The sequence below is a fragment of the Bombus fervidus genome, chromosome 1 (genome assembly GCF_041682495.2).
Source record: "Bombus fervidus isolate BK054 chromosome 1, iyBomFerv1, whole genome shotgun sequence".
NCBI classification, from domain to species: domain Eukaryota; kingdom Metazoa; phylum Arthropoda; class Insecta; order Hymenoptera; family Apidae; genus Bombus; species Bombus fervidus.
In genome coordinates this window covers 6551649-6576215 of record NC_091517.1, presented here as the reverse complement: position 1 = coordinate 6576215, position 24567 = coordinate 6551649, and the positions used below count along the sequence as shown (strand labels likewise).

Below are 24567 nucleotides of genomic sequence, written 5' to 3'. Positions count from 1 at the left end.
CAGATGAGATACCTGGGTCTCACCATTGACAGCGGATGGACGTTCAGTCCACATTTCGATCTGCTGGTCCCGAAAGTGACGGCAGCAGCCAACGTCCAGCGCGGTTTACTACCGAACATCGGAGGAGCGGGAACCGGAGTGCGCCGCCTATATGAGGGAGTGATTCGATCGCGGGTCCTCTACGGGGCTCCCATATGGGCCGGAGATCTAATGGCTAACCGCCGCAGCCTGACCTTGCTGCGGAGGCTACACAGGACGACCGCTATCCGCATAGCGAGGGGGTATAGAACGATATCCCATGAGACGGCATCCGTGCTAGCTGCGTCACCTCCGTTCGAACTGCAAGCCCTCGCACTCCAACAGGTGTACGACCACCTGAGATCTGGGCTCGGGCGACGGGGGAACGCAGCCCACCAACTGTGACCGGCCGGTCCATGACGTCCGGAGGCAGGCAAAGCAAAGGACATGGGAAAGGTGGCGCTCCCAATTGCTGGAGGAAGACACCACGCGGCCGCACCGAGCAGTTCGCGCCATCCTTCCCAACTGGGAGGCCTGGAGGGACCGCGGAGGAGTCCCACTTAAATACAGGATGACGCAAGTACTCACTCAAGTGCTCACGGCGTGTTCGGGAAGTACCTGATAAAAATTCAAAGGGAGGTGACGTCCATCTGTCACCACTGCCAAGAGGAGGAAGACACGGCACAGCACACACTGGAGCGCTGCCCAGCGTGGGAAGAACCGCGCCGCGTACTACGCCTCACCATTGGCGATATGCTAGCCCCTGAAGCGGTCATAGAGGCCATGACGAGGGGCCAACAGGAGTTAGCCGCCGTCCGCAACTACTGCGAGCAAGTAATGCTAGCGAAGGAACGGGCGGTGAAGAACAGAGAGAAGAGAGGCGACCCCGTCAGAGTGGCTCGCCGAAGAGAACCGATACGACGCTGCGAGACCGCGGCAACATCACTACCGCCGTCATAGCAAAGCGCGGCGAAGAAGCCGTCAGACTGGGGAGGGTCTGCCCCCCCCTGCCTTCAGACTCGCACGACGGCCCAGGGAATGCGGCACTAGGAGGGGTGACCCACCCCTAGCTGCCAAACTAAACCAGGATGCTTCCCACAACAACAAAGGAAGACGACGACGAAGAAGTGTTGCGGTAGCAAAATCTAAAGAAAGGAACCGGGACACCCCTGACAAGCGTCAGGAAGACCACCGTGGGGTTTTAGTCGGTAAGAGTCCGACACTACCCCAGAGGGCGGCCAGGCGTCCATGAGGATTTCCCCACGAAAAAAAAAAAAAGGTCCTTAACTCTGGGTTTGGAGTACTTACTTTTTACATGGTTTTGTAGGCTGTGCAACCTTTACAGCTCGCAGGATGCTCCCCTTAACAGAGAATGCACTTCGCAGGAATTTCTGAAGATTTAGTGCACTGATCTGAGGAGTGAAGACCTGCACATTTAACGCAGCGGTGATTGTGATTGCAATATTTGTGCGTGTGGCTGTACCTTTGGCACCTTTTACATTGAACTATCTCTTTTTTTATAAAAGGTAGTTCAATTTTTACTATGGAATTCATTAAACGGTTGATATTATAGACTTCTTTGTTATTTGGATTTTGCTTTGAATCAATAAAGAATAAAGATAGCGAGTTTGTTGTGATTCTATGACTTATATTGCTAATTTTGGTTACTTCATGGCTATGATTTAAGAGTTCAAACTTTAGTTCATCTAAGTTAGCTGAGTGGTGGATGTTGCATAGTACCACATGAAATGGTCTTTCTTGTTTCAGTTGATATGTGTGGAAGTTTGCGTTCAAAATTTTTAGTAACTTTGTTAGTTTTTTGTAGGACTCTGGATTGACCGGCAGAATTTTAACCTGATTATTTTTAATTTTTAGTATGTAATCCTCTTTGTTAATGTCTTTCTCGATGGACTTTATCATTGTTTGAATGTCGATGAAGATTGGGGGGGGGAGGACCTTTTTGCGTATGTTGATTTATTAATGTTTCAACTACATCCATAGAATCGCATGTAGATTCTAATAATGCGAATCTGTTATAAGTGGTAACATGGATTGTTGACCGTTCGTTCTGACTAGTGTTTACATTTTTTTTAACTGTATCTGGCTTACGTTTTCTGCTGTTCTTTGTGTGGTTTGAAAGATGGGACAAATTTCCTTCCGAGCACGGAGGAGGTAGAACAGTGCGGTTATAGTTTTACTCATGAGAGCTTGATCGAATTACTAGGGCCATTTTCGAGCTAGTTAGTTCAAATTGAAATAACTATTCGAGAGGTTATTATTTGGATTAAAGATAAGAGGTGTCGGAAGTTTAGTAAACACTTGGTTTATTTCTGTTTCAATTCACTTTCGACGGAGAGTCGTCACTTATTGTGAACTTCACTGGGCACTAGACACACGTGTGCACGCTTCGGCAGTCGAAAGAAATTGACCATTTCGGCTAACCGTATTTCCCTGTTCGTTTCCATGTGCCTCGCAAGTGGTGACTTCTCTCGAGTACGAGCTGTACCGACTCCGCGGTTTAGAATATACGCCTCGGAAGGAATTATGTTTACGGGAGATGCGATGAAAGGAATCTCATCCTGTTGGTTTGCGAAATATGATTAATGGAGAGAAGTCCTTTGTGTCATTAATATTCACTGAGTCGATTCACGATAAATAGTTTTAAGGAATCGGTCAGGCTGTAGCTATAGTATCACTTTTCCATGTCATCCTTGCATAACAAAGAAAATTTTAAATCTTCTCATAGATTATTAGATAATTATCATTATACATGACGATTTTCTTTTCTTACAGTTTAGCTTCAGTTTTTGCTATTACTTTCTGCAACGTTCTCGAAGCATTATTGGGTGATCTTTGATTTTCGGCTTTATAAAAGAAAATTGGAAATAATATCAATTTTGATCGTGCATAAAAAGTAACTTTTTACATATTATTTGCCTAGATTTATCTGAATTTTCCATGTCTTTTGAAGTAACATCCTTTATCCTTTTTTTTCTTTTCATCCGTTCTTTCCCGTTCCTTGCATATTGTTCTTGTCGAGTCCAATACGATGCGAAAATTTATTACTTCTGCGATCGACAAAGAACTGTCCACAGAAACAAATTATAAATCGGCGTATTGGGAATTGAATTATCGCGTATGAAAAAAAAGTAAAGATGATGATGAATGAGGATGATGATGAATGAGAATGATGATGAATGAGAATATGGTTAGTTATGAACTGCATGTAATTAATGTTAAGTTATTATATAATTACTAGAATTAATGTTAAAATATCTCTCAAATGTAATTTGTTTAAACAACCTTGGCGCCATAGATTTAGAGCGGGATAAAGGGATAATTAGAGAATATTGAATTGTGCGTTGAATGCATGGTCTAAATTTTATCGAGATTCGCTACAAAAGACGCGACGAGACATTTTTTAGTTCTTTAGTTCATTCTTTAGTATGTTCTAGGAGAAGATGGTGAAGACACTTTGGGTGACACAGACGATGCTGTAATGCTTTATTTCAGCTCTCTCTAATAGTTTTGCAATTGCGGCACTTAGGGTACTTGAACATGCTTTATGGAATCGTGAAAGGGCAGAAAAAGCATCTTGAGTAAATGAAATGAACTGAGCCGTAGAGTTAGTAGAAAACAATAATAAATAATAAAGAAAAACGATACGTTCGTCAAACAGAGGAATAAAATACAACATCGATTACTAACAAAAACTAATCTTGAACATATTAAACTGCTTAAAACGTGTGGAAGAAAAGGGGTATCGGTCAAAATATTAAACTTTTATTAAAAAAAAAACGACATTTTAGTTTTTTTAACATCAGTTTGTAGCATCAGAATATTTGTGAGATATGAAAATTCACTTTTCGCAACATTTCTTTTAACATTTAAATAACGATTTGTTTTACATCAAAAGCTTTTTATATTCTGACATCTACATATTAAACTTCAATATATTGTAAAATCATTTTTGTTGTTTTATCTATTCTTTTGTTTTATTTTTATCTATTTTGCATATAGAACATAGAAGTCAAAGTTATGCTAATGTTTGAATATTTGCGAGGCCGAATGTATGTAAAACATATCTGGAGTACGAATTAGCTAGTACTTACTCTTCGATATCGTTCAAGGATAATGATTTATTAAAGAATTAGCTCGATTAACTCTGTATTATAAATGCCAACTTTAATACGAAGAAAAATTTAATAATCGAAAAAAGACAATTATTCAAAGTTCAGTGACAAACGTGCCATTTTATTTGAATAAAATATTTGCAAAACGTATTATCTTTTCATTTCAAAGATGATTTTTCAATGGTAAGAAGGTACTACCTTTTCCTGAAAACATTTGAAAACTATTCATTAAATCCAGGTGAAAATATTTCCTAGTTGATAAAGTAAACATGGTTCTTAGGATTGGATATTGACATAATCATATACTCTCTATTGGCTTGATTACAGAGAAAACACAAAAGGTGGAATGGATGTTAAGTTGTCTTTAGTTTATTATTACAAATTATCGCAAAACGAAGATATTTCTTTGAAAATATCTTAATTACACTATAATATTTAGTCTAAAGTTACATTTATCTTTCAGAAAGAAATAAACGCGGTATCTAATACTAACAAAAGGAGATCAATTTACAAAGTATCTTTACATAATTTTACAATAAGTTGAATATAAGCTACGTTGTATTGTACAAAAGAAAGAATGATACTTAGAAATCTGTAGGAAACAAGGCGAATTGAATTCAACGAATGTTTGAAACTGAATCTGAATTGAGATAAAATTATGCCGTCAGAAATGATTTTAGTAGAACGGATGAGGTGTTCGAACGTATTCGAATAATTGAAACAGCAATTGAACTTTGAATTTTCCAAATGACCCAATTCTAAATTATACGTTAAACTTCATTACGGGACTTCATCCACAGATTGAATTTGGATATATTTAATGGAATAATCGAATTTTTTAATGCGCAGTTGGTAAACTAATTTTATTGTTAAAACATAATCTCTGGCGTAATTGATTGATATTCATGGAAGGAAGATATAAAATAACAACAGTGAAGTATTCTTCAAAGAAATCGACAATTCTTGCTATGAATGAATAGTCCCGTTGAAACGAGGATTATTACATTATTACGTATATTTTTACAAGTTTTATAATTCATTCGTGACACCGACAAGTTACGCGCTTGGGCATGTGTCTGCCAGTCATGTGGCAGATGCAAGGGTGCCACGAAGAAACAGAGAACGAGAAAGGCACACATATTTGCTCGCTCAGTCTCGCTCGGGCAACCGAGGCGAACAGATGTGCGTAGGCAAACGTGTGCTCCAGTCAAGTGATTCAGAGAAGTGCCACGAATAGTGTTAGTGACAAACAATGCAACAGCAGATATCAACGATCAAGATTGCAACCAATGGAGAAAAATATTACATAAAAGGGTCATCAGATTTACCAGGCTTACAGCAACAACAGCAAAATAATAACAACCAAAATGATATGGAAATAGAAGAAATGGAAGAGCAGCGGAGACAGGAGGAGTGCAGACACGATAACAAAATAAGTTACCAGGACGAAAACTGGAAGCTAGCAAAGACTAGCAAAAAATGTAAAATAATTCCAGACACAAATGCTGCAGGAAACCCAGATACAGGAAAGCAGCGATGGCTGCAAGAATTACCTTTAAGAAACTCCTTCAGCTCACTAACGGAAGAAATAGACAATGACCCGACAAGCAAAACCACAACTAAAACACCTTACATATCAAAACCACCACCAATATTTGTTGAGGCCCAAATAATAGACCCGCTTATTGATCGACTAAACAATGTAGTCGGGAAGGATAACTACACAATAAAACAAACAAAATTAGAACAAGTAAAAATTCAAACAAACACCCCAGAAGTTTATAGGAAAGTGATAAATGAACTAAAGGAAAAAAATGCTATATACCACACGTACCAACTCAAAACAGAAAGGAGCTATAAAATAGTTATAAGAGGTTTACATCCAAAAACTAACACAAAAAAATTAAGTGAAGAATTAGGAAAAATTGGCCATGAAACAAGAGCAATAAACAATATGACAAGATACGATACGAAGCAACCATTGCCACTATTCTTAATAGAACTGGAACCCAGAACCAATAACAAGGAAATCTATGAAATCAAAAAAATACTAAATACAATTGTAACAGTGGAACCACCACGCTACAAAAAAGATATACCACAATGCATGCGGTGTCAACAATACGGACACACAAAAAATTATTGCAACAGAAGCCCGGCATGTGTTAAATGTGCAAAAAATCACCTAACAATACACTGCCCATACACAGGAAAAATAGAACAAGTTAAATGCTATAATTGTAACGGAAACCACCCAGCCAGCTACAAAGGATGTGAAATAAGGAAACAAATACAACGTAAACTGTTTCCTCCACTTCGCAACAGATCACACAATGACCATCAACCACAACAAAGTATAACGGATAACGAAACAACATTGAAAGCACAACAGGAACTAAACGCTATAAGCAGAAACATAGATCCCCAAGGTAAACGAAGCTACGCACAAGTAACTAAAAACATTAGCAAACCAACGCTTGCAATCAATCAGAATGAAAACAATAACATCGAAGACGTTACAGACATCAAAGAAATGCTCAAACAATCCATTAAAGGTACGGAAATGTTAGGAAAAATGGTAAGTGATCTAAACACAATACTAAGACAACAAGCACAACAAACAACAATCATGTTACAACTACTTACTAACTTGCTAAGTAAAAAATAGAGATGGACATTTTGAAAATAGCAGTCTGGAACTCCAATGGCTTGCAACAGCGAGCCCACGAAACTAAAATATTTTTGTATAAAAATAATATTGATATACTACTTGTCTCAGAAACACATTTCACCCTAAAAAACTACATGAAAATACCGTACTACACCATATACGATACCAAACATCCCTCAGGTAAAGCACATGGAGGAACTGCAGTAATAATAAAAAATGACATCAAGCATCACTTACATAGTCAAACAAATCAAGAACACCTACAAGCAACCACTGTCACAATACAAACCAATGACAATTACTTCCAGATGTCAGCAGTATATGCACCTTCGAGACACAAAATGACACTTAAAAAATGGGAAGAGTACTTCCAATCCTTAGGCGACAAATATATAGCGGCAGGAGACTTTAATGCAAAGCACACATTATGGGGTTCGAGAATTAGCACACCGAGAGGTAGAACATTGGAAAAATACATTAGAAGCAGCAACCTCAACGTACTATCTACAGGAAAACCAACGTACTGGCCGACAGACCCCAATAAAATACCTGACCTGTTGGATTTTGCAGTAACAAAAGGGCTAAATGTAAGCAAATTAAAAATAACAACCAGCCTCGAGCTTAACTCCGACCATACACCAATTATAATAGAATATACAAGCAAACCACTACTTTATAACAAGTCAGAGTCGCTTTGCAATAAAACCACCAACTGGCAAACTTTCAAAGAACTGATCGAAAACAAAATCAACTGCAATATCCCGTTGAAAACACCTGAACACATTGAGCAGGCAGTAGCAACTTTGACAGAAATAATACAGGAAGCAGCGTGGGCAACCACCACCTATGAAACAAATAGCAGGCAATCAAAAATTATTCCGCAGGACATCCTAGACAAAATCAGGGAAAAAAGAAAAGCGAAAGCAAAATGGCAAAAACAGAGAACACGAGAAAACAAGAAAAACCTAAATAAACTTGCAAAGGAACTAAAGAATAAAATAAGGGAACATCATAATAACGAATTCTCAAAATTCATCGAATCACTATCCGCGCATGAGAATACCGACTACTCCCTATGGAAAGTCACTAACAAAATTAAGAAAACAGTAAAAACAATCCCAGCAATCAGAAAAATGGACAACACATGGGCTAGAACCAACGAAGAACAGGCAGAAGAATTCTCAAAGCACCTACAAAATATATTTTCGCCGTATGAAATTGATAACAGCATCCCTGGATGGCAAACAAATGAAGAAGTGGAAAATGCCAGCAACACAACTGATAAACGCTGCACCATACTCAGCACAACAGCGCAAGAAGTTACAAACTTAATTGAGGCAACAAAGACAAGTAAAGCACCAGGATTTGACTTGATCAATGGGAAAATCTTAAAAAACCTTCCCCCAAAGGCAATAAGACTAACAACGATAATATTTAACGCAATTCTAAGAATACAGTACTTTCCTACACTATGGAAAATAGCTAGTGATAAAGTAAATAAATAGATAGTGATGTTACCCAAACCAAACAAAAACCCACATTTAACTGCATCCTACAGGCCGATATCATTACTACCTGCGTTTTCCAAATTACTAGAGAAAATAATATATAACCGCTTAAAACCAACAATAGAAAAAGAAAAACTAATACCGAACCATCAATTTGGATTCAGGAATAAACACTCCACAATAGAACAAATGCATAGACTCGTCAATGAAATCTTACAGTCGCTTGAAACAAAACAATACTGCACAGCACTCTTTATGGATATCGAAAAAGCATTCGACAAAGTTAACCATGAAAAACTTCTTCAAACAATCAAAAAGCAATTTCCAGAACAAATCTACAAACTACTCAAATCCTACTTAAACAACAGAACCTTTGTAGTAAAAATAAATGATGCATACTCTGAAATTAAGGACATCAAGGCAGGAGTACCGCAAGGAAGTGTCTTAGGACCAATATTATACACACTATACACGGCAGATATACCAACAACTGTCAACAGTAAAACACTGACGTTTGCGGACGATACGGCCATACTAGTGAGGCATGCAAATCTAGAAACGGCCGCCGCACTACTACAAGAACACACTACAAAAATAGAAAAATGGCTGCAAAACAAACAAATAAAAGTGAACACCAGCAAGTGCAACCACATAACATTTACACTTAGAAAAGGAAAAACACCAGATATGCAACTGAACGGCGCCCACATAGCACAATCAAAGCAAGTCAAATATCTGGGAATAAATTTAGACACACGCCTTACATGGAAGCACCATATAAAATCAATAATAAACAGAATAAGTGCAAAAAGGAAGCAGATGTACTGGTTAATCAATAGAAAATCTAAATTAAGCACAATGAATAAACTAAATATATACAAAACAATAATCAAACCAATCTGGACATACGGAGTCCCATTATGGGGGACGGCAGCAATGAGTCACATAAGCAAAATAGAAATAGAGCAAGCAAAAATTTTAAGGACAATAGTTAACGGTCCATGGTACGTCAGAAATGAAGACCTACGAAAAGATCTAAAAATTCCAACAGTCAAAGAGGAAATCGCTAGATACGCAAAAAAGTACAAAGAAAGACTTGCAGCACACCCAAACCAGCTGGCTGCTGAAACAAATAAAACCAAAATAGAAAGAAGACTGAAGAGGAAGCATCCCGCAGACCTCGAAATAGAGATGCAATAGGAAACCTAGAAGATGGAACCCCGCTGGGGGTAACCATCCACATGCTATATTTTATTTATTTCTATTTATTTTTATTTTTTATTTTTTATTCTTTTATTCTCTAAGCTATAACATTTTACCAAATGTCCTTCTGGACAAATTGTAAAAATTTAATAAAACAAATAAAAAAAAAAAAAAAATATTTGCTCGCTTTCCTCTACTTAGTAACGTATTCGTTGAAATTGTTTCAAGTAGATCGGTGGCTTGCGACACAACTCGATTATAACGATTGAAATTTTGTTGTAACATAGATTGCATTCTCGTAATTACGCGCACACCTCGCGGAAGGATGTAAGAACAGATGCCTCCGCCTTCTGCTGACTGTTGGATGGGGTCCTTAAACTGTGAGTGGAGTAGAAAGATATTAGGGTGGAAATAAGTCCTTCGACTATAGCAACGACGCGATGCGATGTCCTGTCATTTGATTCAACATCATTTCGGAAAGACTCGTCGGTTGAAAGTTACGTTGCTTGAGATGGTCCGTGCGACGTCCTTCATTGTCCGACTGTCAAAGGCCCATGCATCGTTATACAGATCCTCAATAAACCTAAGGAACCACCATAAACAGAATCTTTTTACCTTAATCTTATTAACTTGTAGGAATCTTTATTCCTGCAACTATTTTCGGTTTATGGCTGGTCCTTAGAATAGTTTATTATTCGTTCTTAAAAATCACGGAGAAAGCGGGTAGTTATCTAACGGAAAAAGCGAGTATTTACCTAATGGGAAAGCTGGTTTTTCCCATGAACAATGTCACCCATGAGCCACGTTGGTAGGAGGCTTCCTCCTCCTATCTTCATTTATTAACGTGGGTCACAACCAATGGGCATCGCGGATCGTTACCCTCACTTTCCTAACGAAAAGTGTGAGCAACGAATCCGCTTTCTTCATACAACAAACACACCCACCCCGAGCTTTCCTCCGTGATAACACAAGAACGAACTTGACTTGTCCTTTAGAGTTATGCTCTAGACTTGATCTCTAGACTTGTTCCACAGTAGCATCGAGTAACAGTCAAAGCTCATCAGTAACAGTTAAAGAACAGTTCGAGTAACAGAAGGACTAAGAAGTCAAGTCATTAGAGTCGCCAAGTCGAAGACAGTCAATCGACAGAGTAACAATCAATCGAGTCAATCGAGTCAAAATCATTCATCACAATCGCCAACACGAAACGAGTCTCAAGTCGTATTCATTCGTAGTTTGGCAGTCAACATACGCACCATTGTATCACATATTGAAGTTATTTGATTGTTGAAAATATATATTATAACATGTTAATATCAACGTTATATTCATTCAAACACCCTTATTATCTTAAACGAAATAAGGGATTGATCGATTCGTGGCGTCGATTTTTCGAATCGTAACGGGAATTTACGACTCCAGTTGGCGCGCTTCTTCGAGATCGCGTCTCCCCGCGAACGTTCGAAAATTCACCCCGTGCAGGTTGAACTTGCGCGTGCTATATCCACTTCTTTACAAATCTCTGAAAGAAATTATAACACTTCGTTAAATAATATAACAGCTTGTTCGTTAGTAAGAGACACTCGTGACGTCTAGTAAGGCTTTCCGCTTATTACAATTGTTCATAACCAGCTCCGCTTCGAAAACTATAGATTTTCCCTACAGATCGAAGAGACTTTAGCTTCGATTAAATACATCTTCAGCTTTTTAAATTACTAGAAGGTTTCAAGAAAATGATCACTGTAAAACCTATTTCAACAATCGGTATTTATGGAAAAGAGGCGCAGAGTGCTTACCTATTTTTGCTTAGTTCAGGAATCATTCACAAGCAGGAAAAGACCGCCTTTAGTGAAACATTCCTGAACGAATCTTTTCGCAATCAATCAGCGCGCACCAGGTGTAATAAATCTTTTCATGCAAGGAAGCAACGAATGCGTAGTTGGAAAAAACCAGGAAAAGACGCTCATCCATCGTAAAACATCAGTAATCAGTATTTTACAGGAGATAACGAGCAAATAAAAGATATCGAGTTTTCGATATGTCGAAAATAGTTTAAACGACGGTAAAAAATTTATGCGAGGATTGTTAACCAGCGCAACAATGTTCGATGCCAGCCGATGAGTCGACTGTTACGTATTATACCTCTCGGTGGTATACCGTTAATTAATGGAAAGCCGTGGTACGCATTGGTAACATCATCGTCGGCGTCGTCATCGCTTCGAGCGTGGCTCGTATGCCCCTTGCTAGCACAGCTTTACAACCCCATAATATGTTGCTTCACCTTCTACTGCAACGAGAGCTAAAGAAAGTGAATTATAGTCAGGACTTAGGAGTTCTTACATTATTCAGTCTCGCTCACGAAGAATAATGCGCATGGATATAATTTAGAGATTCGGTAAGAAAGGGCTTGATTTCGAGTTCATCAGGGATTTTATTGATATGCGTTCAAATCTTTTATTCTAGAGGTTTATTACTTTGAAGAGCTTGATTGGGATAAGAGAGAAATTGCCAATATCGTGTAATTCCAACGGAAATCCTGTTCCGAATGAAAAATATCTTGTTAGAAAGATATATTCACTCGAGATTTTTCATTTCTTTCAACGCGCATAAAACTTACCTCTTTCCATTTGCTTGTGTATTAATTAATCGACACATGACATAAAATATACGACAATCATATCGGCTGGACACGGTATTTATAACAAACATTCATCGTTATATTTTCAGCTTTACCGATTTTTCCCCGAAACAGTAACGTATTATAGTCACTGAAACACGAAGCTTGTTTGTGCATTGCTAATACGCTCAGTATTTGATATTAAATGAAATGAAACATTTTGGATAATACCTTCATAAATCAAAATTAATAATCATTGCTTTTTTTTTATAAAAAAGATTGTTTCTTCGAGCTTTAAATTTTTCTGTTAGTGAAATCAATATCAGCAGCGTGATAATTGAATAAAATTAACTGATACAAGGTAATATTATATCTTTTCAGACAGGTATGTTGTCGGTTGTCGTGCCACCGGACTTTATTCCCGAAGAAACATCTAGCGACATCATGGTACGCGAAGGAGGACAGGTAAATTGATAATTAATCAGTCTTTCTCATTAAATTTAGTCGAGAAATACGATATGCGTACATTTAACTCGCATTTAATCGTGATAGTAATTGTTACGTCCCGTGGCCTTCTACATAAAATAGACTATCCTTCGGGCAAAATGGCCTCCAGATGTCCAAATATCTTTATTGCATATCCTCAATAATCCTAAGGACCCAACATAAATTTTAACATTTTTTACAGTTAAGGTCCTTAAGACCACCCAAGTATGTTTTAAGTTGAAGCAGTCCTTAGGGTTATTGTTCATTCCGGGAAAGTACAGGAAATCTGGTTTTTCTCACGTATGATGTTTCCCGCGAGCGACCTTCTTTCGGCGACGGCTAGCACTCTTCCTTACTCACCAACCTTTTTTCTTAGTCAATTAACAGCAGTGACCGTTGCCCTCACTTTCCTAACAAAAATTGTCATCAACGAATCCGCTTATGCCGTACTCTTAGACACACCCATCACCAGTTTTCCTCCGCGGTATCATCGTCACCATACTTCACTTCCGTTGCGCTTTTTGATCAGTCACTATCTTTACTTATATTGCGTACTCTATTCAGTCAGTGACCTTAACTTATTGTCTATCAGTCAACATCTTAACTGTTATCTCTAAAACTTATATTCTACAAGAAACAGTTGTTGGAATAAAAGGTGTATTGTTAACCTGTTAACTCAGTGTTATAATCAATTAACCACCCCTAATATCTTAATCGAAACAGGGGATCGACTGATTTCATTGCGTCGATTATCAACTCGTAACGGAAATTTACGACTCCCGTTGGCGTGCTTCCTCGCGATCGCGTCTCCGCGCGAAACGGTCGAACAGTTGCATTATTGTTGTTTCACCGATATGATACGGATGCGGAAGCGACTCTATTGTGCGGCTGCGACCCTCTCAAGTGAACAGAATATGGTCAATGTTTAGTATGGTAATGTGCGTAATATGCGTGTGATGCGACAAAGATCGAATTTCAAACAACGACAAATACAACGTTGTTACATCGCACGCATGCCGCTTAGGACGCGGCAATAGAAGGTATTTGGTTTTAGTGGCATCTTGATATGGTCGGCCGGTTTGTCGGTTATGCGACGTGCAGTTAGGTCCTGCTTTACGGTGTTTATAAAATTCTCATTGCATGTTGAGATTCTGTTTCACGGAGCGAGACGTTTCCTCCATTATTTGAATTTCAATACAGCATGTGGTTAAAACTTTGAGACTAGTTTCATGTATCATTTTACATTTAGGATATCATGGCCTAATTGTGTTCTTAAAATTGATAAAAATATTTACGAAGATGATCTTGCAAATACGAGAAAAATCAAGGAAACGATCCGAATCTATTTGCGATACTTTTCAATGAAAAAAAGGAAAAATTCCTTCCTATCTTCAAACAACTTTGAATAACTATAGAAACGAGGTGATGAATGAATGTATTTTAACGTTAACGGGGAAAAGCTCATCCCGGAAATGAACGAAATTCCAAGCTGATTCTAGTTTCAGACATGCAACAAAACATCGAATCAATTGAATTTCACAGATTATCAATAGTGTCCACCTTCGAAACGTCGACTAAATTGAACATTTACTATTGTCTAATGATAAATTGGTTGCAATTTAAGTTAATACTATTTTTTTTTAACTTTTGTTTAACTAATCGCACTTTTCGTGAAATAAATTTCTAATCAATCTTTTGCATAAATGTTTTATGCATGTCACATTGAAATAACCTGAAATGTCATTCTTCAAAGTATGTTATTATTTTCACTCACGGTATCGAGAAATTTTAATATTATATAGGATGGAATAATTGGCTTTTGTTTTAAAACGATTAAAATAAATATAATTGGCCTGATAACTTGATTTATTCATCGTTCTACCGCAATCGACGTTCTACTGTATTTTCACGCGTCCTCCATTGCTTTACACGATTTGAGAACTCGTGCATGACGAATGTATTCATATGTGGGGCGTAAAATAATACGTTTGTTACTCACTATACACCACGGGGAACAGTCCAAGTACTCAAGTGGCAAGTTCACACGTCTCTCGGGTCCTTTCTTCCGCTGCGCTGTTTTCTTACTGTATATACACACACGTTTCAACGTCACTAACTTGCTTCATTCAAACACCAAGTATGACTGATTGTTCTCGACATGTTCTTCAGCTTAGGTTTCCGCTACGTCCCTTAAACATAGTGTAAGCTGATTCTTCAAATTCGAAAGAGACATCCGCACGTGAAATTCCCGTGAAAAATGAGTAACGGCAAATAACGAATAAGGAATAATAAATAAAAAATAGCGGTCATAGATTTGGTGTAAGAGGTTGAGAAACACCTCGTGGATATCGATCAATTTTAAGTTAATTTAATTTATTTAATTCTCATCAAATAAGTCGTAAATTCTCATCAAATAAACGTTGTAAAAATATATCAAATTAAATTCCAATTTTGATATTAGAAATGCAATGTTCCAATTTAATATATCGAAGCTCAGAGCTTTATTGATGGTTCTTTGGTAATTATTGGTAAGAAATTTACGTAATATAATTTATATCATGTTATTTAAGCATCACACAATTATAATATCGAGAAAATCACTAAATTTGAAAAGTCGGCGCACTCTTTTATATGTGACAACTTTTAGTTTACGCGTAATATCGTAAACGAGATTTCTGTAGCGTCTTACGTGATACTCTTGTACTTATTTTCAATCATATGAATAATATATATTAATATTTTGTCGTCTGTGTTATATATTTTGTCATTCACATATGTGTAATATTTTTAACGTCGTTAAACAGAATCCATCTCTTACTTGACATTATATTCATTGATTTCATGATTATTAAAAATGATCGTTTGCGATACATATCTTTGTTAGTATTGTCCGCTGCGTACAGTAGGAAATTTATTGGTCTCTAAAATGATGGGAAAATTTAATTTTATCGCATGACATATTTTTGCTGTAAAGTCTCGCAACACCGAAGCACTGTGCATCATAAATTCAAGCTACTTATAGTTTTCTTCAACACGGTTCATCTTGAATGACAAGCCTGCAATTTTATCGACAAAGAATTTAAAATACTTCAAAACGCGTTTGACCTAATAAAATAAAACAATTATTAGATTGTGAAACGTAGCGAAAATTTATTACTCGGTAATGAACAATATTCCATATGGAACTATAAATTTCTTTGGTTATTGAGTTTGCAAAGAAACGATTTTCAACGATAATTAACAATTGCGCCATATAATTTCATACAAAAGTTTCATAAATTTTTATTTCATAATAGCTGACGTCGTGAAAATTTTGAAGTCAACCTAGACGTTCTCCGTCGTCCGAAAATTTGTCATTTTAATCTCTATATAGATTATAATGTACGTATCGTATAGTATATTACAATGTATTTATTTGTGTGAATTTTTGTAGAATAAAATTTCAAATGAAAATGTAAGCATCAGAGGAAGCCGAACAGAAAAAAAATGTAATTTTTCGTAAATTATATGAGAACAGTGATTGTAAAGCATACAGCATTTTTAACCGTTCCTACTCGTTGAATACTTGGCTGATCTATCGAATAATCAATCTACCTTGTGAAATATCGAACAACATTTCAACAAATTCAGTTCAACATTTCGCTCGAATAGTTTTCATGCACAAGCCTGCGACTTCAATTTTTATACGTGATCCGGCCTTATTCCGCGGCCGGTAATAACTCTTTATAATTTTCGTTCCATAATATGTACAGGTGAAGCTAACGTGTCGTGCAAGAGGCGTGCCTCCACCTAGCATATCGTGGCGTAGAGAAGACGGAAAGAACATTATAATTCGAAAACCATTTGCAGGAAACGCTTTGAACCAGAAGTCTCATGGTGAGATTTAATATAGATGACGCTTCTACCATTTCACCGATATAACGTGGAGTATACAATTATATTTTCCTCAAATCCGATTCACTTCGTATTTTAGTTTCCTTAGTTCATCGAGAACCGTTACTTCGCAACGGACTCACCCGAAACTGCCTACAAGGGACGTGTAACTTTCTAGAAATTGCTAAGTAACATTTTGTGCAACGCTTTACGGAATCGATAGAAGTCTCGATTGCATGGGTCACGTTAACGATTTACTAACGAAATTGGTTTATCTTTATATGCATAAGCACGTTCGTAGACAATTTCGAGATATCCGCATCCTCGATTTATTACAAACGTTGTATCGCTAGTATTATTTTATTATATAGTGTCATTTTATAATTTGTATTATTTCCATAATACAAATTATAGAACAGACTGAAACACATACCTGCAACTGAATATCTATTTTCGAAAATATTGGGCTGTTCAGAAAGTTCGTTCCGATTTTCGGTAGGTAGCATTAGAGCAAGTTTGAGTATATCAGAAGATTGAAAACAAATTATATGCGTATATATTATAAAAGGTGATATTTCAGGCATTTTTTAAAAAAAGTTTGGTTAAAATATATTAATTTTTGTCAGTTTTATAGACTCTTAAATATGAAAGGAAACAGAGTGCATTATAGGCATTTGATGCTTTTCTTTTACTGGAGAGGCAAAAATGCCACATAAGCAGCAAAAAAAATATGCGCTGTTTATGATAACGGTATTATGCTGAAAGAACTGTGCGGGAGTGGTTCGCTAAGTTTAAAGCTGGTGATTTCAACCTGGAAGATCGGGTGCGCCCGGGTAGGCCCTCCACCATTGATGAAAATCAGAACAAAACACTGATCGAGAATAACCCACGACACGTGAATTAGAAGAAATGTTAAAAATATCGAAATCCATCATCCACAAGCATTTTGTGAAGCTCGGCTATGTAAAATGTTTTGATATATAGATTTCCCACGATTTAACGGAAAAGAATCTGATGATTTGCATTTCCATTTGTGACTCGCTCTATAAACGCAATGAAGAGACATCATTTTTGAAGCAAGTAGTGACGGGGAAAGAAAAATGGATTATTTACAATTACATTTTACATATTACATATTACATATTACATTTGTATTACGAGCTTCTACCAAACAGCCAAATGATAAATTCGGAAAAGCATTGCTCGTAATTAGACGAATTAAAGATAGCAATTGAACAAAAACGTCCAGAATTAGCGAATCGGAAAGCTGTCGTGTTTCATCAGGACAATGCACGGCCTCATGTGTCTTTGGTTACTCGACAAAAGCTGTTAGATCTTGGTTGGGATGTGTACCCCACCCGTATTCACCAAACATTGCATCCTCAGATTTTCACCTATTTAGGTCATTACAAAATCCCCTTAAGGCTAAAACCTTACCTTTATGGTCGACATTAAGAAGTAAAAGAAGGAGAAAGGTTTGGAATAAATCGGGACGAACTTTTCGAACAACCCGGATATTTTTGCCTTTGCTTCCTTTATTCTATATTATATTCGTATGCATAATCCAGGTTCTGACTGGTTTAACTGCTCTAATTACTAATTGTAAAGGCAATCAAGATCGTGACTCGCATTAAAATTCAGACACCATGGTATTCCAGATGTTATTGCTGTATATGCATCTACTGCACATTTGCGTCGAAATTAAACAAAAAATGTAAAAATAAGAGAAGAGATTCTCTCGGAATAATTCGCTTTTTAACAATATCACCGGCCATTCATACAACTGTATTACGTTCTTGAAACGTTGGCGTGGCGTGGCGTGGCGTCACAACACGCCGGTGAAACGATCAGTAGATAGGGTTCATAAAATCGCGGAATATTTGATCGTGAAATGTCGCGTCGCATCGCATAGCATCGGTCGGAGTTATATTCCTCATTGTCTCTTTACGCTCTACGTCGATGGTTCGACCTAAACGACGCATTTAGCATTCACTTCAGCATGGTGTTACTAATAGCAGGCGAATTATATCGAGGATGCTGTGGCAATGTATGCGAGTGCAACCCTCGCGACGCGACACGTGCTAAGTGCAGTGGCCCCTAGCTGCGCGCAAACGGGATAACTTATTGTTGGCCTACAATACCGATAATTATTGGGTATCGAGGGAGAAACGTTGCCAACTCAACTACGAGGTCTGCAACTTCATCCATTGTAAGATGTTACTTCAATTTCGTGTACGCGCCTATGAATAAACGGTAAGATAACGGGATGCTGATTTCAAACAAACTGATTATTTAGACTGCAGTGTTTATGCATCTGTAGGAAATTTAAACGCGAATTATTTCATATTTTTCTTGTTTTCATCTTGATTCGAATATGAAGTGTCATGTTATCGTGATGTCAGAAATCACTAATCAATGTCAGTAGGATACATCTTTCACAAAGACGAACTTCAATTTTTTCACCATCTTTCACAAAATCTGTTGAATATTTTATGATCTCTACCATATTTTAGATATAATTCTGTCGTAGAAGATGGCAATTATTTCCACCTCAACTCTACAAAAAATATCTCTGGCTACGAAAAATATCTGAGCAACATAAAATTTCAGATAGTTGAACATTAAAATATAATACATATTATGAAATCTGAATTATAAATGTCATACGCGATTAATTTATAAGAATATATAATATCGTCGTTTCAATAATAGCAATAATTATTCACTTTTTTCTTTGCTTTTAATCATATTATAATATCGTTATCTAGAAGATTCAATTATTTTTTATGACAATCTGCTTGGTATTTCTGATTTTTGGATTGTGATACATTTAACGTTATTTATAGCTTCGAGGTTTTTTAACTTATTTATCTTGTATTTCTATCTTTGACTAATCATTCATTTTCAATTTTGAATTTGTTTAAGAAATCGTGGTTTCCTGGTAAATCGTGGATATTATACTTTTGGAATTACCGATGTTACACCACATAATACACCTCACTGAGAGTTTAAGTGAAACTCGATAATTTATAATTTAAAAACTCATTAATTAGCGATTTCCCTTGAAATGGCTAGCAAGAAGTACGACGATTTTGCGGAACTTATCTTTCAGTTGCAGTTTTCTCTACGAAAATTATATGTAACTTATTTAGTTTCCAGATGTTAGTCGTCTTAACGTACCGTAGAGTTGTAATAATATGATGTTATTTAAGATTTGTAGATAAATTTTGATGTTATCAATTTGACGTTATGAGTTACAAAAAACATATTATAAAATGGTTAACTCGAATTCTCGCTACAAAAAGACGTTTATTTTAGCGGAGTAATTTTATTACCGTAGCTAAATAGGGACTGCATCTTAAACCATATAGCGTAACATTGTTTCCTTGATTAATCCTTACGAACAACAACTTAGGCAGAGAAGAGACACGACAACCTCGAGTACCTTCGTCAATTTTAATAATGAAAATTTCTGCTTAACGACTGTAAATTTTAATAGTATTGCTAACAGAGATTTCTATTCATCTCCGGGTAGAATCCTATAATTGTTAATGAAACTGGAGGAAAGTATGATGCACGTTCGCTGCAAGCAAACGATCCTGCTATTTTCCGCTCTTATATAATTAAATGAGGAATTACGAGTTCTGTGAACCAATACCTTAAATGTATCTCGAAATTTTAAGAAAATCGATATTTTGACAAGTTTGTGGTAAAACACATTAAGGACAGCGCGTTTCGGTGCAATTTTGTCACTGGCACAGAGAAAGAACAAGTGTAACAAATTGTATTAAAACGCTTACATTAGGTATGTTGGCTAGTTTTTCCTGCCAATCTAAACATATTTTGGTATGATTAAAAAATACCCGAATATAGTGTTTGTTTTATATTATCTTGAAATTATTTCAACTATCGTATATTCAATCATATCTCAAATTTTAATATCAGAATATAAGGAACACATTGATAAATTTCTAATTATCATAGCAATTTATTCTAAAATTACAAATGACTGTGTTCAAAACTAATTAACAAACCGTAAGAACGATATTAGGTTTACAACGCATTGTTAGGAATATATTTAAAGAAATTTTGTATACTTTTTGAACTTTCTTGTTTACATTAAAATTAGCTCGATTCATAAGTTGTTAATGAAACGGTGGCGCGGAGAATTTTGTTTTTTAACTTTTCTTTATTGTCTCATTTGTTTTAAAAAGGTTATAAAAATTCAAGCTAAAGTTCGCTCAGAAACTCAACGTAACGATTCAATCGTTCCTGCCACTGTAGATTATGAATTATTATTAAATATACTTATACATGCTTGGTTATATAAAATTTCTTCTAGTTGCATAGGATTAAACGTAAATTCCCATATATTGAACAAAATAGATATCAAATACATATTAATAAAACATCAAATAATAATAATGAAAGAAATCATTCACAAGGTATCGTATATCCTTTATTATTATGTATTATGAAATACATTTTACGTAACTTAATGTTTTTAAATTCTCCGTTGCACTTTACATTTTCTGCAAATATGTATTGTAACCTATTTTTTGTTCAAACACATTTGTAGAATTAACTAACTTTGTTAAAAGTAAGAACACGTTTTTTACGAAAAATGAAGAAAATATTTATTTTGTTTTTGTACATGTATATGTACGTATAACTTATTTAGTTGTATATATATAGTAGAAAATTTCATAATATTGCATTAACAAGATCTTTATCGGTATTTATCTGGTTTAGTGACTTCAGTGAACGAGTACCACGGCGAAGAGCTAAAACTGATGAAGATTTCGAGGAACGAAATGGGAGTTTATCTGTGCATCGCTATCAACGGTGTGCCACCGGCGGTCAGCAAACGTATTTCTATCAATGTCCATTGTGAGTAGTAATGACTATCCTGGCCGATAATAATTTACCAATCTCTAACAAAACGAGCAAAGAAACACATACTAGCATTCTACCTCTACAAATCCTATTTGGGATTCTGTTTCACAGTCTCGCCGGTAATTCATGTGCCTAATCAACTGGTAGGTGCTCCTCTGGGTACGGATGTAGTCTTGGAATGTTTTGTCGAGGCTTCGCCCAAGTCGATTAATTATTGGGTCAAGGATAACGGTAATATCTTTCTGCTGGCTATATAGCAATATATTATATCATATTATATAGCTATATAGCAGTAGTTTGATGCGACTTTGCAAAGATCTTCCCACATAGTATAATTTCATTTATATAGCGTACGCACAGCTCGTTGTTTCTTTTTTCCGCTCTCTATCACTTTGCATCGCTTTTCTAAGACACCCTTTCTGCTTACTTTCTACATTTTGAACTACAAACGTATAATAACCTTAATTTGTTCCTTTTTATTTCTCACAAGAAAAAGGAATCATTCCTTGAAAAATTCAGTGTAAATAATTTCTAGTACGATAATTCTTCTACTAAGATACAATATGTAGATTATTCGTGCAACGTTTTAGTATGTTACATTCTTTTTATTGCTGAAAAGAAGAACAGGGATACGGACCTAATTGGCTATTTGTAATAGACTCGACACGATCATAAATATAAGCACGCATATTGGTAGAAAAGGCCAAAACCGTTACATTGTCACATATACGTATGTACAAATAAAACAATATAGTAACGCATGGCGGTAAACAATAAAGGGCAATATCTTGTTTGCCCCTATGCTGTCGCGCGAGTCTTCTTTTCAACAATGATGATAGACATTCTCTTTCTATAGATATACCATTTTTTAAATAAAATCGATTTATTCGCCATATTATTTGATTATTTTAGTAGTTTCATCAAATCGAATTAGTATCATTTAGAACAATATTAAAATATTTCATAGCGCAACGATAATATCTACACGATAAATTATATTATACTTTATATGTACTTAAATTGGATAAAATCATTCATCGGTCGCCACAAAATAATTATGGTAAAACAAAACCGGATTAAATATTTAACGAAGTCTCGTAACGTGCGACTACATTCATTACTCATCGATGAATGTGAACGCTACGTCCATATGTACATATATACATTGTATCTAACATTTATTAAATTATGTTGAAACACTAGCCGAACACTCCATAGAACTCAGTGTTCTATATCGATTGGTTTACATACCTCATTTATTTCAAACAGGTAGACAATTTCTAATAAGCTAAAAGATGGTGTTTGTCAGAAACAAGAGATGGAATCAAAAAGATATTTGCACTTTGAAATTACTTCTCGAGAAAAAAAGGATAGCTTTGTTAATTAAATGGATTAACTCGCACGATTAAAACGAATTGGCCAGTCACGTTTCATGTGTTTTTTCTAAGGCGTGCCCGCGTAGGAAGAAACAGAGAAACGCATCTCCTCTTTCCTTATAAGGTTTAACATTTCCATGTAAAAGTTAGCAAAAAGGTACAGACAAACGCAGGAATGAATTACACTCGCTTGTTCGCAAATATATTCTCCGAGCAGTTCATAACCCTGTATGGGCGACATGCTTTCGCTTCAGCGCAATTCTTGCGGAACAGTTCGTTCTAATGCATTCGTATGTAATTTTCACCTTATACGGAAAATCCAGTGGCCCTTTTTCTTTATCTTACTTATGTATATATACATGTATATAAATATACACAGATGCGTGTGTGCGCGCGTGCGTGTTCATATACAGGAACATTTCAACTATAATATGGAGACTCGAAGCGCGTTTAAAGAAGTGAATTTTTGCATACTTTTATACGTCGTTCCGTATTCATTCCGTTCGTTTGCAATATTCTCAGGTGATGTCATATACTGTATATCTATGTATCTATACCATATATATATATATATATATATATATATGTACGGTATATATATATACACCGTACATACGGAAATACGCATCTTATACTCATACGTAGAATATGTGCCACTTCCGATCACGGTTCCTTCTGTAGTGAAAATTATTTTCAAATTTATTAATGCTAGTAATAGTAATAACTTCCTACTTTTCGGATGCGGGATTAACCCAGTAGTTATCATTATTGTTCTTAAATTCCAAACTTTTAAAACTCTCTTCGGACGTTCCCACTAATTTTTCAAGAGAAAACCTTTTTTGCCTCTATTATTTTTATATGCAACTCAAGTATCACATCATTGACAAATGACAAAGTAAAACAACAATTTCATTAAGTTCGGTATAGGTTTTTGTTGCGAATTAAAACGTAAACAGAACTTATTGTTGAAAATTCATATCGATTGCCATTGATATTTGCACAGTTTTGTTTTTTGTAAATGAGCTATATCGTAAATATAAATAAACCTCAAGATAAATTTCGTGTGGACAATGAACAATAAAGACCCGATAATGATTCGGAGAATGCGTAAATAGACAGATTATAGTGCATGGTATCTCTCTTGTTGCGTATGGTAACAGTCTCCCTGGAAGGATCCTGAGAGTTATTTCATTCTTATCTTATTGTTAAATAGATTATAGGTTAGATTAATACTTGTAATGAATGAGAATATGCGATCTACAGACTGCATCGCATGCGATCCGTTAGCATGTGCCTGTTCCTACGATATGATTACGATACTACGATTACTATGAGTAAAATATTTTCTTCGGAATAAAATTATAATTAAGTACAATATAAAAATTGTTTCTATAGCGATGGTAATATCGAGCCAACAACATGATGTGCAGATAATTGAAAAATCAAGGTTCGAGGTCCGGATGGTGTTAACAATTCGCAATTTACAAAAAGACAACGTGGGTACTTACAAGTGTATGGCGAAAAATTCTCTTGGTGACGTTGAGAGCAGTATTCGATTGTATGGTAAGTATGATTTAGAATTACATATCTATCTCCAATCAATTTTATAAATAGCTATAGTTTCATATATACGTATTAAAATTCATATTTTATTTATATCGTATTATTCTTTTATCACCATTTTTTAGATGTCGTTCTCTGCTCTTCTTTATGCTTGCTTTTACTTACCTTTTTCTCTTTCAACTATCAAAGTTTTAACCTAACAAAAAATACGCTAATGTGCGTT

General features: G+C 36.0%; 1 protein-coding gene and 1 long non-coding RNA gene across 2 annotated transcripts in view; one reads left to right on the top strand and one right to left on the bottom strand.

Moving 5' to 3' along the window:
* LOC139985845 (uncharacterized) overlaps window positions 1-24567 on the bottom strand; it is a 256698-nt gene that overhangs the window by 219749 nt on the left and 12382 nt on the right. The gene's annotated exons all lie outside the window — the stretch shown is intronic.
* LOC139991119 (lachesin-like) overlaps window positions 1-24567 on the top strand; it is a 40643-nt gene that overhangs the window by 13780 nt on the left and 2296 nt on the right. Inside the window, exons 4-8 of the mRNA XM_072010934.1 lie at window positions 12532-12615; window positions 16389-16512; window positions 21262-21399; window positions 21517-21636; window positions 24177-24344. Coding sequence (XP_071867035.1) covers window positions 12532-12615; window positions 16389-16512; window positions 21262-21399; window positions 21517-21636; window positions 24177-24344 — 634 coding nt within the window. The remainder of the gene's footprint in view (window positions 1-12531; window positions 12616-16388; window positions 16513-21261; window positions 21400-21516; window positions 21637-24176; window positions 24345-24567) is intronic.